The sequence below is a fragment of the Silurus meridionalis genome, chromosome 22 (genome assembly GCF_014805685.1).
Source record: "Silurus meridionalis isolate SWU-2019-XX chromosome 22, ASM1480568v1, whole genome shotgun sequence".
NCBI classification, from domain to species: domain Eukaryota; kingdom Metazoa; phylum Chordata; class Actinopteri; order Siluriformes; family Siluridae; genus Silurus; species Silurus meridionalis.
This window is the reverse complement of record NC_060905.1, coordinates 13,271,718-13,288,105: the sequence shown is the minus strand read 5'-3', so window position 1 is coordinate 13,288,105 and position 16,388 is coordinate 13,271,718. Positions and strand designations below refer to the sequence as shown.

The 16,388-nt window shown below is 38.8% G+C and overlaps 1 protein-coding gene across 1 annotated transcript; it reads right to left on the bottom strand.

The window, feature by feature from the left end:
- Positions 1 to 2,668: 2,668 nt before the first annotated feature.
- On the bottom strand, positions 2,669 to 16,388 carry trappc3 (trafficking protein particle complex subunit 3). The gene is made up of 5 exons (XM_046835303.1): positions 16,212 to 16,388; positions 7,722 to 7,819; positions 5,954 to 6,053; positions 5,111 to 5,293; positions 2,669 to 3,507 (listed from the first exon to the last, which is right to left on the bottom strand). The coding sequence occupies exons 1-5, from the start codon at positions 16,251 to 16,253 to the stop codon at positions 3,388 to 3,390; spliced, it is 543 nt and encodes a 180-aa protein (XP_046691259.1). The 5' UTR covers positions 16,254 to 16,388; the 3' UTR covers positions 2,669 to 3,387.

Genomic DNA, 16,388 nt, shown 5'->3' with positions numbered 1-16,388 from the left:
TTTCAATTTTATTAAGAAGCATTGGTTCATGGTTATAGTATTGTTTATGTTTAGAGTTAGACAAAAATCCACAGAAGTTAAAGCATAGAGAAGAATGACCTAGAAGAATGACCAAGGTTTTCCACAATACACAGTGATTTTTTCCCCCTCCCAACTGCTTTCTACAAAACACACTGAAAATTATAACATCACACAGAACAATACATTTCTTTATTCACTAGTGGTGGACGAAGTACACAAACCATGCACTTGAGTTAGAGATACCCTCAGTAAAAGTAAAAATGCTCCGTTTAAACTTTCACTTAAGTAAAGGAACAAGAGTATTTGCATTCAAATTTACTTAAGTATCCAAACTACTATGATTTATTATGGCTATAATGTCCTATTATCATTTTTGTCACAAGACTCTTTACTTTATCAACTCTTTTTTGATGTTTATGTAAGTTTATGTGAAAAGACTCTTATTCTGGGAACACCAATCTATTAATAGGGTGATATTAATGTGTCAAACACTGATTGATATCTAATAAAATGATCATGATTCCATCTTCACAACAAAAAATAAATAAATAAGAACACGTACGTAAGGCCAAAGGTTCTGTTTTAAGTCAGGGGTTTCTTCAATCATTTACTCCTCTCAAAATGTTCTGGTTGCTGTTAAACTGATGCTGAACTGTATGTTGGTGATAAGTAGATACCACCAAGCAGCAATCAAAACAAAGTTAAAACAGAGCTAGCGCTCTACCCTGATTGATGGCTTGCTTTGTGCTTAACCAGTTAAGATTTTATCCTCTTAAATAAAAAGGAATGTCTGATTACGCAAAATCTAATGTTGAGTAAAAAGTACGATATTTTACTATGAAATGTAGTGAAGTATAGTTGAAGTAAAAGTCTCCCCAAATGGAAGCACTTCAGTAAAGTACAGATACACGAAGAAGCAACTTAAGTACAGTAACAAATTATATTTACTTTGTTACCCATCAGTTCAAACTAATCTGACAAGACTTAATCTAAACTCTGTTTGTATCACTTATTGGATGATGTTTTCTGTTTTTCAAAGCTTTTGTGTGCACACTACAGTCTATTTATATAAGTATATATTCCAGGATTATTGAGAAATTCTCAAACCAGGCCATCTGGCACCAAAAACCATGCCACGTTCAGTCACTAGGGACATTTGCATTTCCTATTCTGTTTAATGTGAATATTAAATAACCTGCGTCTGCATGATTTCATAACACATAATTAGCTGACTGGATTAATGCATGAGTGAGCATGGGTAAAGACATTCCTATTAGGGTAACTGGTGTATATAGCTGAACAATGAGGAGCAAATTTTTTTCTGGAATTGGCTTCTGAAGTTTTCCTGACTTTAAAGGGTGCCTTTACAAATGCAACATTTAATCTGTTTAAAACAAACCCTGCTGTGTTTTTTCCCTTTGTTGAAGTTTGCTTAGGCAGGTCGGAACAGAACACTCACGTGAGGACCAAAACAACGTCTGGCACTCACGTGAGGACCAAAACAATGTCTGGTCTGGTTCCAAACAAACTCTAGCGTGACTTGACCCTAAATCGATCCAACTGCAGGAAGTGAACCAAACATTGTATGTACAGTCCAAATCCAGTCAGTTTTTTTTTTGTTTTTGGTTTGTTGTGAAATTAAACCAAACCAATAGTATCAATTTCTCTCTGATGCACACGACAAACGGAGAACGAGTCGATGAGCAGTTCTCAGGAAAGATAATTGAAAACGTGAGAACCTCAACTTTATTGAACACTGCTTTTTACAATTTTATTATTCTGTCCCAGTGTCCCAAAGATACAAAAAAAAAGACTGAATAGCAGTAGAAAAAGAAACACAGCACAATTGATGGTTTCAGTATTTCCTTTCCACTTGACAAGACTTCTTTCCTGATTGACGAGGTGAAAACCCTGGAAAATGAGCCTCTGCTGGTGACTCCTGAATGACGTAAACCCATTAGCAAGTCCCCAAAAAATCTCCTCGAGAAATAAGCTCCTTTCAGTAAAAGGCAGACCCTCCCTGTTCTGCCCGCCAAAACCCTCTACACACCCCCAACTCACCCTGTTAAAACACATCGACTCCCTAAACACACCTGAACTGAACACGCCTACGCTTTTAGCTGTTGATTGCTTCCATGTTGCTTGAGTAAACATATGAAACAAATTAGCTCATTGTTTTTGAACTTCAGCGGCAGTGCAGGAATAACAGTCCCCGATGTGTAAAGACCTTTTCTTGATAACCTCAGAAGACACACGGGTGCGCAACACCTCATTACATGTGTGTGGAGAGACTGACAACAGACTCTCCAGTTCCTTAACACACAGCTTCCATTCTCTACACGACTATTCAACCACTCCCACACCCCACAAACAACGGAGCATTTTCTCCATGCGACGCAACCCGCAACTTTCACTAGAAAGCAGTACACTGCTGCTCTGTTCTCACTACACATGGGCCTCATTCTCTACATGTTGCTTCTAGATGAACGATAAAACTTGTTTTTGGCTAGTCGATAAGACGTATAATACTTCCTGCCTATATAATACATAGAAATGTCTGAATTCTACATAAGTTCGTACATAGCCAGGAAAACACAGCTGCGATAAAAGACACAAGTACAACAATAAGGACAGTGTTGAGACCGGATTCACATCGAGTTAGTAATTTAATCCATCTCATATTTGTTTTTAATATATAAATGAACTCAAACATGACACATACACTTTAAAGAACAATATGCTGATTGCACAAAAATGTCCAAAGTAGCAGAACCATATGCAACCCTTTATTTGATTTCATTTGTGGAGCTTTCCTTGTTTTTAGTGAATACATATTTTTGCCAAACTATTAGATGCAAATTCCAAAAGTCTGAAAACCATTTCAACATGGGGCCAATAGGGAAGATAAAGATATCACTAGTTAAAAGGAATGCAGTATACATCTGTGCCTACTTAAAACAAGCGTGTACATCCTTCCTCGTGCTTCTTCCAATCAGCTTATCCACAATGCAAGAATAAAGAAAGTCAAAATCTGTTCGTTAAACATTAAGTGGGAGGAACTGTAACTTCTACACCAGGTAAATAGTGAAGAAAGCCTAATATAATTTGATACAGGTCCATTTAATATCAAATAGAGGTGTTTAAGGGACGTCACAGATCACATTCTTTGTTGGAAATGTGATAATCCAAAAAAAATGTTTCTAATAAAACTAAATACTTACATTTTTCTTATACGCCAATCAAAAGGAGCAGCTTTTTTTTTAGCTAAAGAATCGCTGTTTTTTGGACCAAACTTAACGCTCAAAGTCTTTGAGATCCCCTAGTCCAGTGCGTTTCAGCTTCTTCAGTCACATCATTACAGAAGCTTCATTCATCACCAGCAGGCAGATTTTCTTCGATCCTTTTGATGAACTTCATGCGAATTTCTGTCACATTGTCTCCTCTTAAAGTGTCTTGAGCAAAACGCACGTCCACTGCCATTTGCACCTGCGAAAAACATTGAGAGTGACCTAAATAGTGACAGTTATTTCTCTTCTTGTTTTTGTTAAGCTTCTGAGTGTCTATGGATGTCTCAAGTGATTCAAAAATATGAAAAATAGCCCTTCTGCTGGGTTCTCGATTCTGATTGGTCAAAAGGTTTTGATTCATTCTCAGAAATATCAGCAGTGACAGTGATTCATTGCAAGAGAAACCACAGACATATTAATGTCTATTCTAATGTAGAGCATTTTAGTATTTTTCTATAATAATAGTTTAAAAAAAGTAAAAAAAAAAAAAGGGACTGGCTGATATGTTGATATGGAGAGTCTTTGCATGTAATAGCATAGAATAATTTTGCATATTAAGTTTCAAATTTAGGTCTGTTTTTTTTACTTGATAGAAACAAAACTGTTTATAGCTATTACATTGTAAGTAATAACAGCAAATAAATTCCTCAGTATGAAATGAAAGTGCAAACATCATTCTTTGATTTAGAATAGATAATTCATGATAAGATTTCAGTGCAAAGTAATGGAGAGTGTGTAAGAGAAGTGAAGAAAAGAGTGCAGGCAGGGTGGAGTGGGTGGAGAAGAGTGATAGCAGGAGTGATGTGTGATAGAGTATCTGCGAGAGTGAAAGGGAAAGTTTATAGGACTGTGGTGAGACCTGCAATGTTGTATGGTTTAGAGACAGTGGCATTGAGTAAAAGACAGGAGGTGGAGCTGGAGGTAGCAGAGCTGAAGATGTTGAGGTTTTCGTTGGGAGTGATGACGATGGACAGGATTAGAAATGAGTTTATTAGAGGGACAGTGCATGTAGGACGTTGTGGAGACAAGGTGAGGGAGGCGCAATTGAGATGGTTTGGCCTTGTACATCGCTCTTCTCTTTTGCTGAACAGTTTCCTATAACTGCACGCCCTGAAATGTTTTATTATATTTGAATTTTGCTAATGCAAGGGAAAAAAAAAAGGTTATTGTGCACGTTATCCACAGCAGGCTGTGAGGCAATGTTAGAGGATAGTGATAAATTAGCTAGAAAACTCAGTGAGTTTAGACACGCACAGATGCCTTCTTTGGAAACAGCGTTTTTGTAACCTGTTGTTGAACCAAAGCTGAGCTGGAACATGCTCCTTCATTAATTAAATGTCATGAAACCACGAGCTCAATTCAGCTGTGTTTATTACTGAGAGAAGTTTTCTATGCAGGAGAGTAAAAGGATTTGATGGAGCAGTTAGAGGATCACATTAGAACTTAACTGAGAGATTATGCAGAGTTTTGTGTTTGGGGAACAAATAAAAGGGATTTAAAGTTCACTGTGGGTTTTACTGAAAATTGCTTACTTGTGCACTAAAATAGTACACCTTCCAGCTGTTACTTGGGTCTAAGTTGGGGATTTGAAAGTAGCCAGGAGTTACGGATCACAACGTTACTGAAACGCATCATGCTTGCGTTCTATATGAAATTCAGCAATGGGCAAATCGTACCTTGTTTTTTTTTTTTCTTTTTCCAGTTTTTCAACAAGCATTATAATGTCCTTATATTTTTTTTTTAAGAGTATATGATTTTCACAAGAGAGACCCTCTAACATGGCACAAATGAAAAATCCTTACCATCTCCAGAGCTCCTCGTAGCACACCACACAGTAGGTTCGAGTAAATCAGAGTGTTATGGTTGTCTGGAAGTTCCACAAAGTCCACCAGTGGATTGCTCTCCAAGATGAGAGAGAACTCATCTCCAGCAGGGCTCCAGTTCGTCACACTGGGGGTGATACCCAGATACATCTTAAAGGCTACCTGTGCATGAGAAACAGTAATACTCTTATCCCAAGGCATAACTCAAGTGTGACAGTTAAATGATTTTACAGGTCTGTTAGTTTCGACGAGATTTAGACGCCTAAAACCAACCGCTGTCGCCATCTCAGACGGCGGCTTTAATTGCGGATTCGTGACCTCCAAGTGGCTTTTTGAACCTTCATCAAGGGAGCAATGTTGTGTAAAAAGATTCAAAGATTCATGATTCTGATCTGGAGCCCAGAATTGCTCTGAGCAAACATTAGATTCACATCTGACAACGTGGCTCACAGAGAAAAGCAAAGGCAGAACAGGAACAGGAGAGGAAAGAGCAAAAACACAGTCATTCTTTTAGTGTGAACTAACATGTTTTGTAGTGCAACGTTTTACAATTGGTCTAACTAACAGCACATCTGGCCACAGTCAGACATAAAGACAACAAAGATGGCAGCACTTAGGCACTGAGTCACCAACACTGCAACTGGCAGCTGAATTTACGGTAGCTTAGTAAGGATTTTACTCTTCATGCTTGGTTCAGGAAACAATAAACAGTAGACAAAAAGGGATAAACCTTTATATCCATGGCTATTGGTACCAGCTCGCTTTCCACGTGCCAACATATTTTGGAAATTTGCTGAAGTCATTTGGCTGAATCTTTGATACCTTTGCAATGACATCGGCGGTTTCTCGGAAATCTTGACACCTGCCCACACTGGAGCGAGCCAAGAAGTCCTCGATGAGACGTACGCCAATATTGTAACCCCTTACAAGAGAAAGAAAAAAAGAAAGATGAGGTATTACTGAAAAATTCCAATCTTTCATTTTTACTACTTATTCTCAACTTTCATATCAACTCATATACATACTACTGCAGTAAATCTCCAAATTTCATATATGGACAAAAAAGTCAAGTTACACTTTCCCATTAAAAGGTTCTACATTGATAAATATTACCCATTCAAATTGTCTATAAAACTCTAAAATAGTGCTAATGTGTATATTAGAAAAGCTGGCTCGATAAACATTTTACATCCAGATAAAAAAAAAAAAGCTACTTTTATACTTCTCAGTCTCAAGCTTTATCATCTTAAATATATCTTGCACTATTTGTAGAAATGAAAGATTTACAGTTAATTCCATAGCAATTTACAGCAGTTGAATTATACATACGCTACATATGCAAAGGTATTGGGACACCACAAATTTGGAGACACACATTTGTATAGGATGTCTCGGAATGCTTTAGCTTTAAATTTCCCTTCACTTCAACTAGGAGACCCAAACCTGTTCCAGTATGACAATGCACCAGCTCCATGAAGGTATTCTTTAAGGCTTGGGAGATGAAGATCTTGAGTGGCCTGCGATAGAGTTGTCACCACAACCCTACTGAACACTGGCTTGGAACACTGACTGCACCCCAGGCCTCCTCACATTTCCTACATCAGTACCTGACTTTACTAACACCCTTGTGGCTGAATGAACACAAATCTCCACAATATAGTGGAACATCTTCCCAGAGAGTGGAGGTTATTATAATAGCAAACAGGGACTAAATGTGGAATGGAGTGTTCAACTAGCACATCTGAATCTTGAGGTGTTCACAAAACTTTGTCCATATAATATACACAGTGTGCATGCTCCTCTCTTTTGTATTCAAAACATGTTGAAATTTGAAGTCAGACTACAACAATGATAGCAATAATATCATCGAAAAATATTCAAAGATTAAAAATAATATATTTTTTACCTGCTAATACATAAAGATAATTAGTAAGTGCTTCTTTTACAGTGTATAACATTCATTAGTCAGTGGCTCCACCTCTGGTGACTTGCAAGATGAGCGATTTCATTACTTATATTTTTCCCCTGACGGCAAAAACCGTCGAACAGATTCCATGATCTCAAAAAAGAAACAAGCAGAAATAGCAGACAACGATAAATCACTTTCAGCATTTTACTAGACGGTATTCTTTTCAGGGAGGTAGTGGAATTTGTCAGCGTGCTGCAGGATTGAGACATATATTTGAATAGACAGGACCCGCGCCACACAGTTGGTCTATTCATTTTACATCATGCAGCGGGTAGGTGGTGGTCTCTAAAGGACTATAGTTGTACAGTTCACACTTTTTCTGTTGACCGCCCACTGAGGTAGACTAACACCCTAGATCTCCCAACATAACCACAGGGAGGGAGAGACTCAGTGTGGACAATAATATATCTTAAACAAAGCCAGGGACTCTTTACATTTTGTATGCCTTTGGAAAAATGACAGTAGAATATTCAAACATTCACACCACAGCAGCCTTGCAAATGTTTTTTTGTCGCAGAAAAACAAATTCCTACAATTACAAGAACTGAAATGTCTACTGGATGTGACGGTAAAACCAGATGTGAAAAGAGAAAGAAAGAAATGGAGAATACAAAAACGTACATTTTATCGAGCTGCTTGTTCACTTCCTCGTCGTTCTCATAATCCTTACAGAGCTGTGTGACCAGGGCTCCATATGTCAGAGTGAACAGCTCAGAATTCTGTTGAACAGGATAAAAGAACAGCAGAAAGACAATCAGTACTTACAACTCATTTTCTTGTACAATGACAACAGCAATATTCAATGACATTATTCCAGCTCCAATCAACTGCTTAGAAAATGTCTGAAAAAGCCACCAAAATGACAGAATGGTGACAGCAGTGGTTATTCATGGGTTATCTGAAGTGCTTATATATATTTTTTTCACAGCACTTCAAGTTTTCTGGATAGCATTACAGGCCATAAACTGTAATATAGGGAAAATGTTGCGATTACTGTGGTCAATACTGCGATATAATAAATGCGATCATGGGTCCACTTGATTGGCTATAAAAAAAATGGCACACAGATTAGCGATACTGCTGAAATGTGTGTTTGTAAAACGCTAAAGGTTTTCAAAATGAATATTTTTTTTTTTTTTTACAAAATGAAATTACATTTGCATTAATATAAAAAACCAAACAAATTAAAAAAACTATTCTCCAAGGTACAGCCGAATTAAATAAAACAAGAAATAAAAACATTTAAAAAAAAATAACATTTTATCCAAACAGTTTTTTCTGCTGAAGTTTAAGATACAGTAGAATATTAAAATACTCAGGCAAAAATCATTATTTAATTATTAAATGTGTTTAAACTTTTTTTGTATTTTTGTTTTATGGAAGATTGCTAAAGATTAGTATGGTGTGGGAGTGGAGTATTGTGGTGGGAGAGCAGAGCCATTGGGGGTGACAATAGGAATCTTGCCCAGAGTTCCAAAAGGCTAGAAACAGCCCTGTTTATGCAGGATGTAACAGACACCGGGAGAGAGAGAGAGAGAGAGAGAGAGAGAGAGAGAGAGAGAGAGAGAAATACCAGGCAGAGCTGATGGTGTGTATGGAGATATGTGTGGGAAAGTGGAGGTTGCCAGGTAAAGGCGAACCAATCCGCAAGTGTGCGTGGGTTACGGGTTGGCGTCGAGGAAAGATGTGCATTACCGCTAGTGGGTTTGTGTGCGAGTACGAGGGAAGGAAAGTGACAGGGCAAAAATGAATGAAAAATAAAAGAAAGTTGTCTGTTGAACAGTCGTCTCTTTCTTCCAACCCGGAACCAGTGAGATCTGTTACAGATTTGTCATATTGCCACTTCATGTATCAACTTTAATTTAGCAAATCCTGCAGTTCCTCTCTCTGCTCAATGTTGATCATCGCAAAACTAAAATATCGCCATATAACAGAGGTAGCGTTTTTTTGGCTACCAGTTCAGTGTTGGACTTCTCAGCATCCTTCTTCGCCTGGTCTCCGCACTGCACACCAGGAAGTCACGTGACCACACGCCACAAATGCACTGCGAAACTGAGACTATCTGGTCTTTTTTTTTTTGTTTTGTTAGCGGCGAATCTTCAAACTGATCTCAGAAAGCGTTTCCACACACGCACTTAATTATTTCATCAAATCGTGATTGCGATACGATGAATCGTGCAGCACTGCTGTAGTAATAAAGGAAACCACATAGTTCTCTGCTCAGTTCTGCATTTTTGATCATGATGTCTTCCCCCCCCCCCTTGCACATCTTTTCTTGACTGCTGCTATTTTTTTTTTTTTTTGCACAAACCATTTTGTTTACATTTGTGTTTAATTACAATGTTCACTCCTGTACTCAGTTTTCTTTTACACACCGCACTGTGTGATATACAGCAGGTTTACTAGCGGCGCTATTTAGTATTTTGTGTATTTGTCCTACACTGTCTTGTGTTGTCTTGCACTGTCTGCACCAGGTTGCACTTTATGTGGCAAAGACACTTACAAATCCTCAGCTCTGTGTTTTCTGTCACATAGTTTATGTAGCACCAGGGTTCAGGAGGAACGTTGTTTCATTTCACTGTGTACTGAGTCAGCTATATATGGTTGAAATAACAATAAAAGCTTCTTGACTTGACTTGAGATAGATATTGCAGTTTAGCATCTACCAAAAGTGCAAATACAGTAATCCCCTGTTTATCGCTGTGGTTATGTTCCAAAACCGGCCGTGATAAACAACAAACCGCGAAAAAAGGAAGCCACCCCAAAAATGGCTTTTCTTTTATTGTTTAAGCTGTAAATCATCCTCCCACACACTTTAAACACACACAAATAAAACGTTTGCAAGAATATAGCACAATGAATTTTGTGTACATTCGTACAGTACAGTATACAGATCTGTATTAGCGTAGCCTCTGCATAGCTTCTCTGCTTGTTTATTGGTTGAAGTGTCCCATGATGTCAGAAAAAGGCTGAGATACAATTAGTTATGCGGCAAAATGCAATTCCGCGATAAACCGGGGGCACGAGATTCGAAGTGCGGTAAAGTAGGGGATTATTGTTGTAGCAATTAGAGACCTTTCTGTATTTCTTATGAACTTTAAGAAAAAAAAAATGTAGATAAAGCTGCTATAATGTAACTGAATTACAGAAAATTACTTCTTATGGATGTTTTTACAAAAGAACATATGGATTAAAAAAATATAATAGGTTGATCCTTAATAATTCTTCTTTCAGCTTCTCCCATTAGGAGTCCCCACAGCGGATCATCCGTCTCTATACCCCCTGTCCTCTACACCTGCCTCTTTCAAACCAACTACCTGCATGTCTTCCTTCACCACATCCATAAACCTCCTCCTTGGTCTTTCTCTTTTCCTCCTTCCTGGTGGCTCCATCCTCAGCATTCTCCTACTGATATACCCCATGTTCCTCCTCTGCACATGTCCAAACCATCTCAATCTCACCTCCCTTACCTTGTCTCCAAAACGTCCTACATGCGCTGTCCCTCTAATAAACTCATTTCTAATCCTGTCCATCGTCGTCACTCCCAATGAAAACCTCAACATCGCACGTCTCACCACAGTCCTATAAACTTTTCCTTTCACTCTCACAGATACTCTTCTATCACACTCCTGCTATCACTCTTCTCCACACACTCCACCCTGCCTGCACTCTTTTATTCAATTCTCTAACAATAGGTTGAACATTAATAAATAAATAAAAAATTATGAAAAAAAGAAAATCATAATAAGTTGGCCAATTTCTGTAGTATAACAAATTACATTTGAGCAAGGTTAATGCTGCCCACAAACGGATATTACTGTAAAATAAATCATGTATAAGCTTATTAGGATATGATTATATAATATTAATAAAACAGAATGACTCAAGCTTTCCAAGACTTCAAGTTCTTTTTCTGTAGAAACAATTCAAATGTGATTTGGCACCGAAATTTCCCAAAATGCATCAGAAAGTATGTGAATGAAAATTTTTATTCTGAATTGTACTTAATGTTCTCCTGAATGTAGACTTCTATGAAACACTACTCGTAAGACAAGTTGAGGGGTCAGTGCTCCGTTAATCTGCTCTGAAATCATGAAACGTAAATCGTGTCTCTACTTGCGGTTTCTGTGGGTATATTATAAAAGATCCTTCTCTTTATTGTACATCAATGATGATCAATATTTTCAGGGTTGTTTCTGAGCATGTGCAGAGGTCTTGAGTATCTGTGCGGTTGTTTCAGATACACTGAAGTCCCGTAGGTTTGAGTGAGTTCAAGCAACCTCCCAAACAACAAATATCTCCAGGCCCAATAGTTTATGCAAAAAAAAAACAGCTGTATGACTTATAAAGTATCATCAAAGTAGACTAACAGAGAAAGAGGGGCAATATGCTAAAAGCAGTATGTCATGTAATCCATCTACAGCAGTGGCCCCCAACCTTTTTTGCGCCTTAAACCGGTTTAATGTCAGACAATATTTTCACGAACCGGCCTTTAATGTGTGGTGGATAAATACAACAAAACAAAATGATACGAGCATAAAAACTGGTCTTTTCTAAATATAATAATAAACGTGAATCCTCTGCGTTGTTTTTTTGTTCATTTTGCTCGCTTGGGGGTTTGAATTTAGCAGTAATGTATTACGAGTTAGCGGGCGGAGCAGCCCCTTTAAGAAGGTAGCGGATGGAGGGAAGACATGTGACATGAGGCATCATCACATGCATCAAGAGTGAGTCATAGACAGATGTGGCGGAGAGAATCCAGTAATTTTCCAAAATAAAACTTAGTTCAGAATCAGATAATAAATAAAACGGAAATAATGTAAGTTATGTTTTCTTTCTGTGCGGCCCGGTACCAATTGACCCACAGACCGGTGCGCGGCCCGGGGGTTGGGGACCACTGGTCTACAGTATTTAAAAGCAGTAAAATAAATAACTTTAATAAAACACCATTACAGTATTTAACTTTGTTTACCATAATTTTGCACTTATATTAATGCCTAAACTTTAATAGCAAATTCACGAATATGCAAACGTCCCACCTGGAAATGAAATGTGAAACCCGACTGTATATACACTGTATGGAGAAAAGCAATCGGACACCTGATTTTCCCAGCCATATGTGGTTCTTCCAAACTGCTACCACAACGTTGGTGGCACACAACTGTATAGGACGCCATTGGGTGTGGTAGCATTACATTTTCCATTCACTTGAACTAGGAGATCCAAACTTGTTTAAACATGGCAATGTCCCCGTCAACAAATCCAGCTCCATGAAGATATGCTTTACATGGGTTAGAGTGGAAGATCTCCTGCTATAGAGGAGAGTGTATTCTCTCCTCACCTCACCTACATCAGTACCTGACTCTTGTGGGTGAAGGAGTCAAAATCTCCACTTCTCCAAAATCTGGTGGAACATCTTTCTCAGAAGAGTGGAGGTTTTTATAACAAAAATGTGGACTAAATGTGGATTGGGATATTCAAAAAAGCACATATGGTCAGGTGTCCACAAACCTTTGTCCCTAAACTTTAAGTGCCTTGAGATAAACTGGTGTTCTATATTGAGTGGTGAATGAAGATGAATACATTTCTGTTTATGACTTTGTAAAATAAACTTTTGTACTTAGTATATTAATATACACAATTGTTAACATGTTAGTCAGATTTTGCCATTTTATACTAATCAACCTACGAAAAATTCTCTCTCTTGCAGTACACATGATTTATATGATGGGATTAGTGCAGGGAAAACACATGCGTTAATGTTCGTGAATCTAACTGAAGTTTCTTGGTGAAATCAAACCCGGCTTCCTGGACTTGGGCACCATCTTGTGGTCCACATCTTGTGGTCCACAAATGCAATGAAACAGACCGAATCACTCAGTGGCCAGTGGTACACCGACCTGATCCCTACACACTTTCATTAAGTGCACAATTACTGATTTTAACCAAATTGGGGGGGGAAAGAGACACTTAAGACCTCTAGTGACCACGTTATCATGGCGACGGATCATTTTCAGCTCCGACATGTTACTCTGTAGTTTTATCTTTTGGGTGCTGAAAACTCTTTCACAGAAATGTATAAATCGGTGGACCAGATAGGAACTAGATCTTTTTCTGGCACAATACTATTTATATTCAACCATCACTGCACCCTTTCTCAGTTCTGATCACAGCGCTGTAAACTGATGGATATTTTTGGCTGGTGATTTGTATCTCAACCAAAAAAAGTCACAATTTATTTCTAACGCACAAATGTTGACCAAAGTGCTAAAACAAATAAATATTCAAATCAGGTTTATTTGTCTAGAGTTTTTAACAACAGACATTGTCCCAAAGCAGCTTTATAGAGATTTGAATTTATAGGTTGGTGCCTATAAAAGTTTGCTAGTGGCGTCTGCGGCAAGAAAAACTCCCTGATGGTGTGAGAAAGAACCCTGAGAGACCCACACTCAGAAGCTCATGCTCATCTGGGTCACGCAGAATTTCCATTTACTATATGTTTTATAAGACATGACTTAAAATCGTTTAAATTCGGTTGGGACTTGATGTGGAACCGCAGGGGTTCTCTAGTTTTATGTACACTGTTAAAGAGTTTAATTCTCCCAAATGCACTCCTTTAGGGTTTAGGGGCCGAGTATGGCTCTTGATGACATCACGAAGGGTGGAATTCCTTGTATGGGCACTTCTCATGGACGAGTGCATGCACACAGCAAGAGCACCCCATCAACGTGCTTCATTTATTCATTGCTCGAGAACAGTGTCTCTAAAGAAGTGTGTTTTTGGATGTGAGCGGCACGTGCTCGTGACTCTTTAGCTCCGCCCACATCACGACTCCAGGAGCTCGGCTGTTTTTGGAGACGCGCGTAAAGCAATATCTCCCCTTTGTAAATCTGATAAGACTCTTTGGAGATATGAAGGCTGCAAAACTACTCTATGGCTACTTAAGATTAAGAGGAGATTAAAACTGTGTGTCATTTTCTCTTTAAAGCAGAATCAAAGATAACACCAGGATGGATGAGAATTTAGAAGAATCGAACTCAGATTACCATTTACGAGTTTGGAGACATCACTGGGGCCAAAGACTACGACTTCCATCTTTGATTCATTCAGATTGAGAAAGTTATCTGCCAACCACAACATACTACACACAACACAACACCAAAATCTGTAATGATTCTGTGTTCAGGATGCTCCAGGGCATAACTGACTTGGCTCAGTGGTGCTCCATGGTTAGTGGTGGGTCATTTTTGATAAATATTAAGACGGAGAGGTGACAAATTATGCATAGAGACCGATGAGCTGCAGTGAGTGATATATTCTAGTGCTTACTCATCGCCAACCTCTATTGAGCCCATCAATGGTTCCACTTCAGTTTGCCTACAAACCTGGCATTGGACTGGAAGATGCAGTCATCTTCCTCCTAAATAAAGCTTTTTCACACCTGGAACAGGCTGGAAGCACAGTTAGAGTCATGTTTTCTGACTTTTCCAGTGCTTTTAACACCATTAAACCTGCGCTCCTGAGGGATAAGATGGTGTACATGGAAGTAGACCATCATCTGTCTACCTTGATATTGGATTACCTCACAGACCAACACAGTATGTAAGGAATCGTGACTGAGAGTCTGACATGGTTGTCTGCAACACTGGAGCCCTGCAGGGAACGGTTCTGGCCCTGTTTCTCTTCACAGTCTACACTGCAGACTTCATGTTTGGCTCAGCAACCTGTCACCTGCAGAAGTTCTCTGATGACTCTGCCATAATCGGCCTGCTCACCGATGATGATGACAGGGAGTACAGAGGACTGATCCAGAACTTTGTGGACTGGTGCCAATGGAGCTGCCTCCAGATAAATGCGGGGAAAACCAAAGAACTGGTGGTGGATTTCCGTAGGCACAAACAAACTTCATTACCACCAGTGAACATTCAGGGGAAGTACATTGTGAGGGTGGACTCTTACAAATACCTGGGTGTTCAACTGAACTGCAAACTGGACTGGACAGACAACAGCGAGGCAATTTACAAGAAAGTTTAGAGCAGACTCTTCTTGCTGAGGAGACTAAAGTCTTTTGGAGTGCAGGGAGAGCTACTGAAGACCTTTTTCGATTTTGTGGTGGCCTCAGTCATATTCTATGGTGTGGTCTGCTGGTGCAGCAGCATCTCTACTGCAGACAGGAAGAGACTGGACAAGCTGATCAGGAAGTCCAGTTCAGTCCTGGGGATTCCTCTGGACACTGTGCAGGAGGTGGGAGAAAGGAGGATGGTAGCTAAACTATCATCATTGCTGAAGAACATCTTTCACCCCCTGTATGAAACAGTTTAATCTCTAAACAGCTCCTTCAGTCACAGAATGTTACGTCCTAAGTGTCTGAAGGAGCGATACAGAAAGTCTTTTCTCCATGCTGCTATTCGACTTTACAATCAGTGCTGCTCCCAGTGAACCAGTCACCATAATACACACTGTTATTGTGTTTTTAACTGTGCAACAATAACAAAGTTTTCTATGCAATGAACGTACAATATCACTCCCTTAAAAACGTGCAATATTACCTATGTGCAATATGTTTGAAAACGTAACTACTTATTGGTGGGTTCTTATTCATTTGTATTTATACACTTTAATGTATATATATATATATATATATATATATATATATATATATATCTTATTCCTGCATACACAAGACGAGTGTAATGTAAGTGTAGCTGATAAACGTGTCTGTCATCTGAGAGCTTGCAGTCTTTGCTCTATTATATACAACAGCAAGAAAAACACAGTGGAAAGTCAAATAATCTACAGTATTTCCCAGAATACATGCAATAAGTAAACAAATGAACAAATGAAGACTTTTTTTGTTTGATTATTTGCATATTATTTTAAAAACCAGTCATCTGTCGACAGAGACAAACAATTATAAACAATGACCAGTTGTAGATGGTTGTAAACATCAGGGTGTCGCTACAGGGGGAAATAAATCAATATTACACATAATTGAGAGTTTCTACACAATGATTACTTCGTCTGCAGGTGGAGGATTTTGCTTTTCAGTATCTAACCCCCCCCCGATAATGGAGCTAAAGCTGCCCTAAGACACATGACGAAGACACTCACCATCTTCTTGTTATCTGTGGTTCTGTTGGACTGCCTGGACATGGTGTATTGCGTTACAGCTTTTGTGCTCGTAGGTTCCAAGATATATTTTATTAACCTGCTCTTGAAATACACTGATCGTGTTCCTGTATCGCTTTCAAACCGACTTCCTGGTTCACTTCCGCATCGCAGAGGTCA

What these genes read in the sequence shown, in the direction of transcription:
- trappc3 (XM_046835303.1), bottom strand. Translation starts at nt 16,253, where the DNA reads ATGTCCAGGCAGTCCAACAGAACCACAGATAACAAGAAGATG. An exon ending in CCACAGATAACAAGAAGATG is followed by an intron (nt 7,820 to 16,211) that starts GTGAGTGTCTTC and finishes CCTGTTCAACAG; the next exon opens with AATTCTGAGCTGTTCACTCT. An exon ending in AACAAGCAGCTCGATAAAAT is followed by an intron (nt 6,054 to 7,721) that starts GTACGTTTTTGT and finishes TTCTCTTGTAAG; the next exon opens with GGGTTACAATATTGGCGTAC.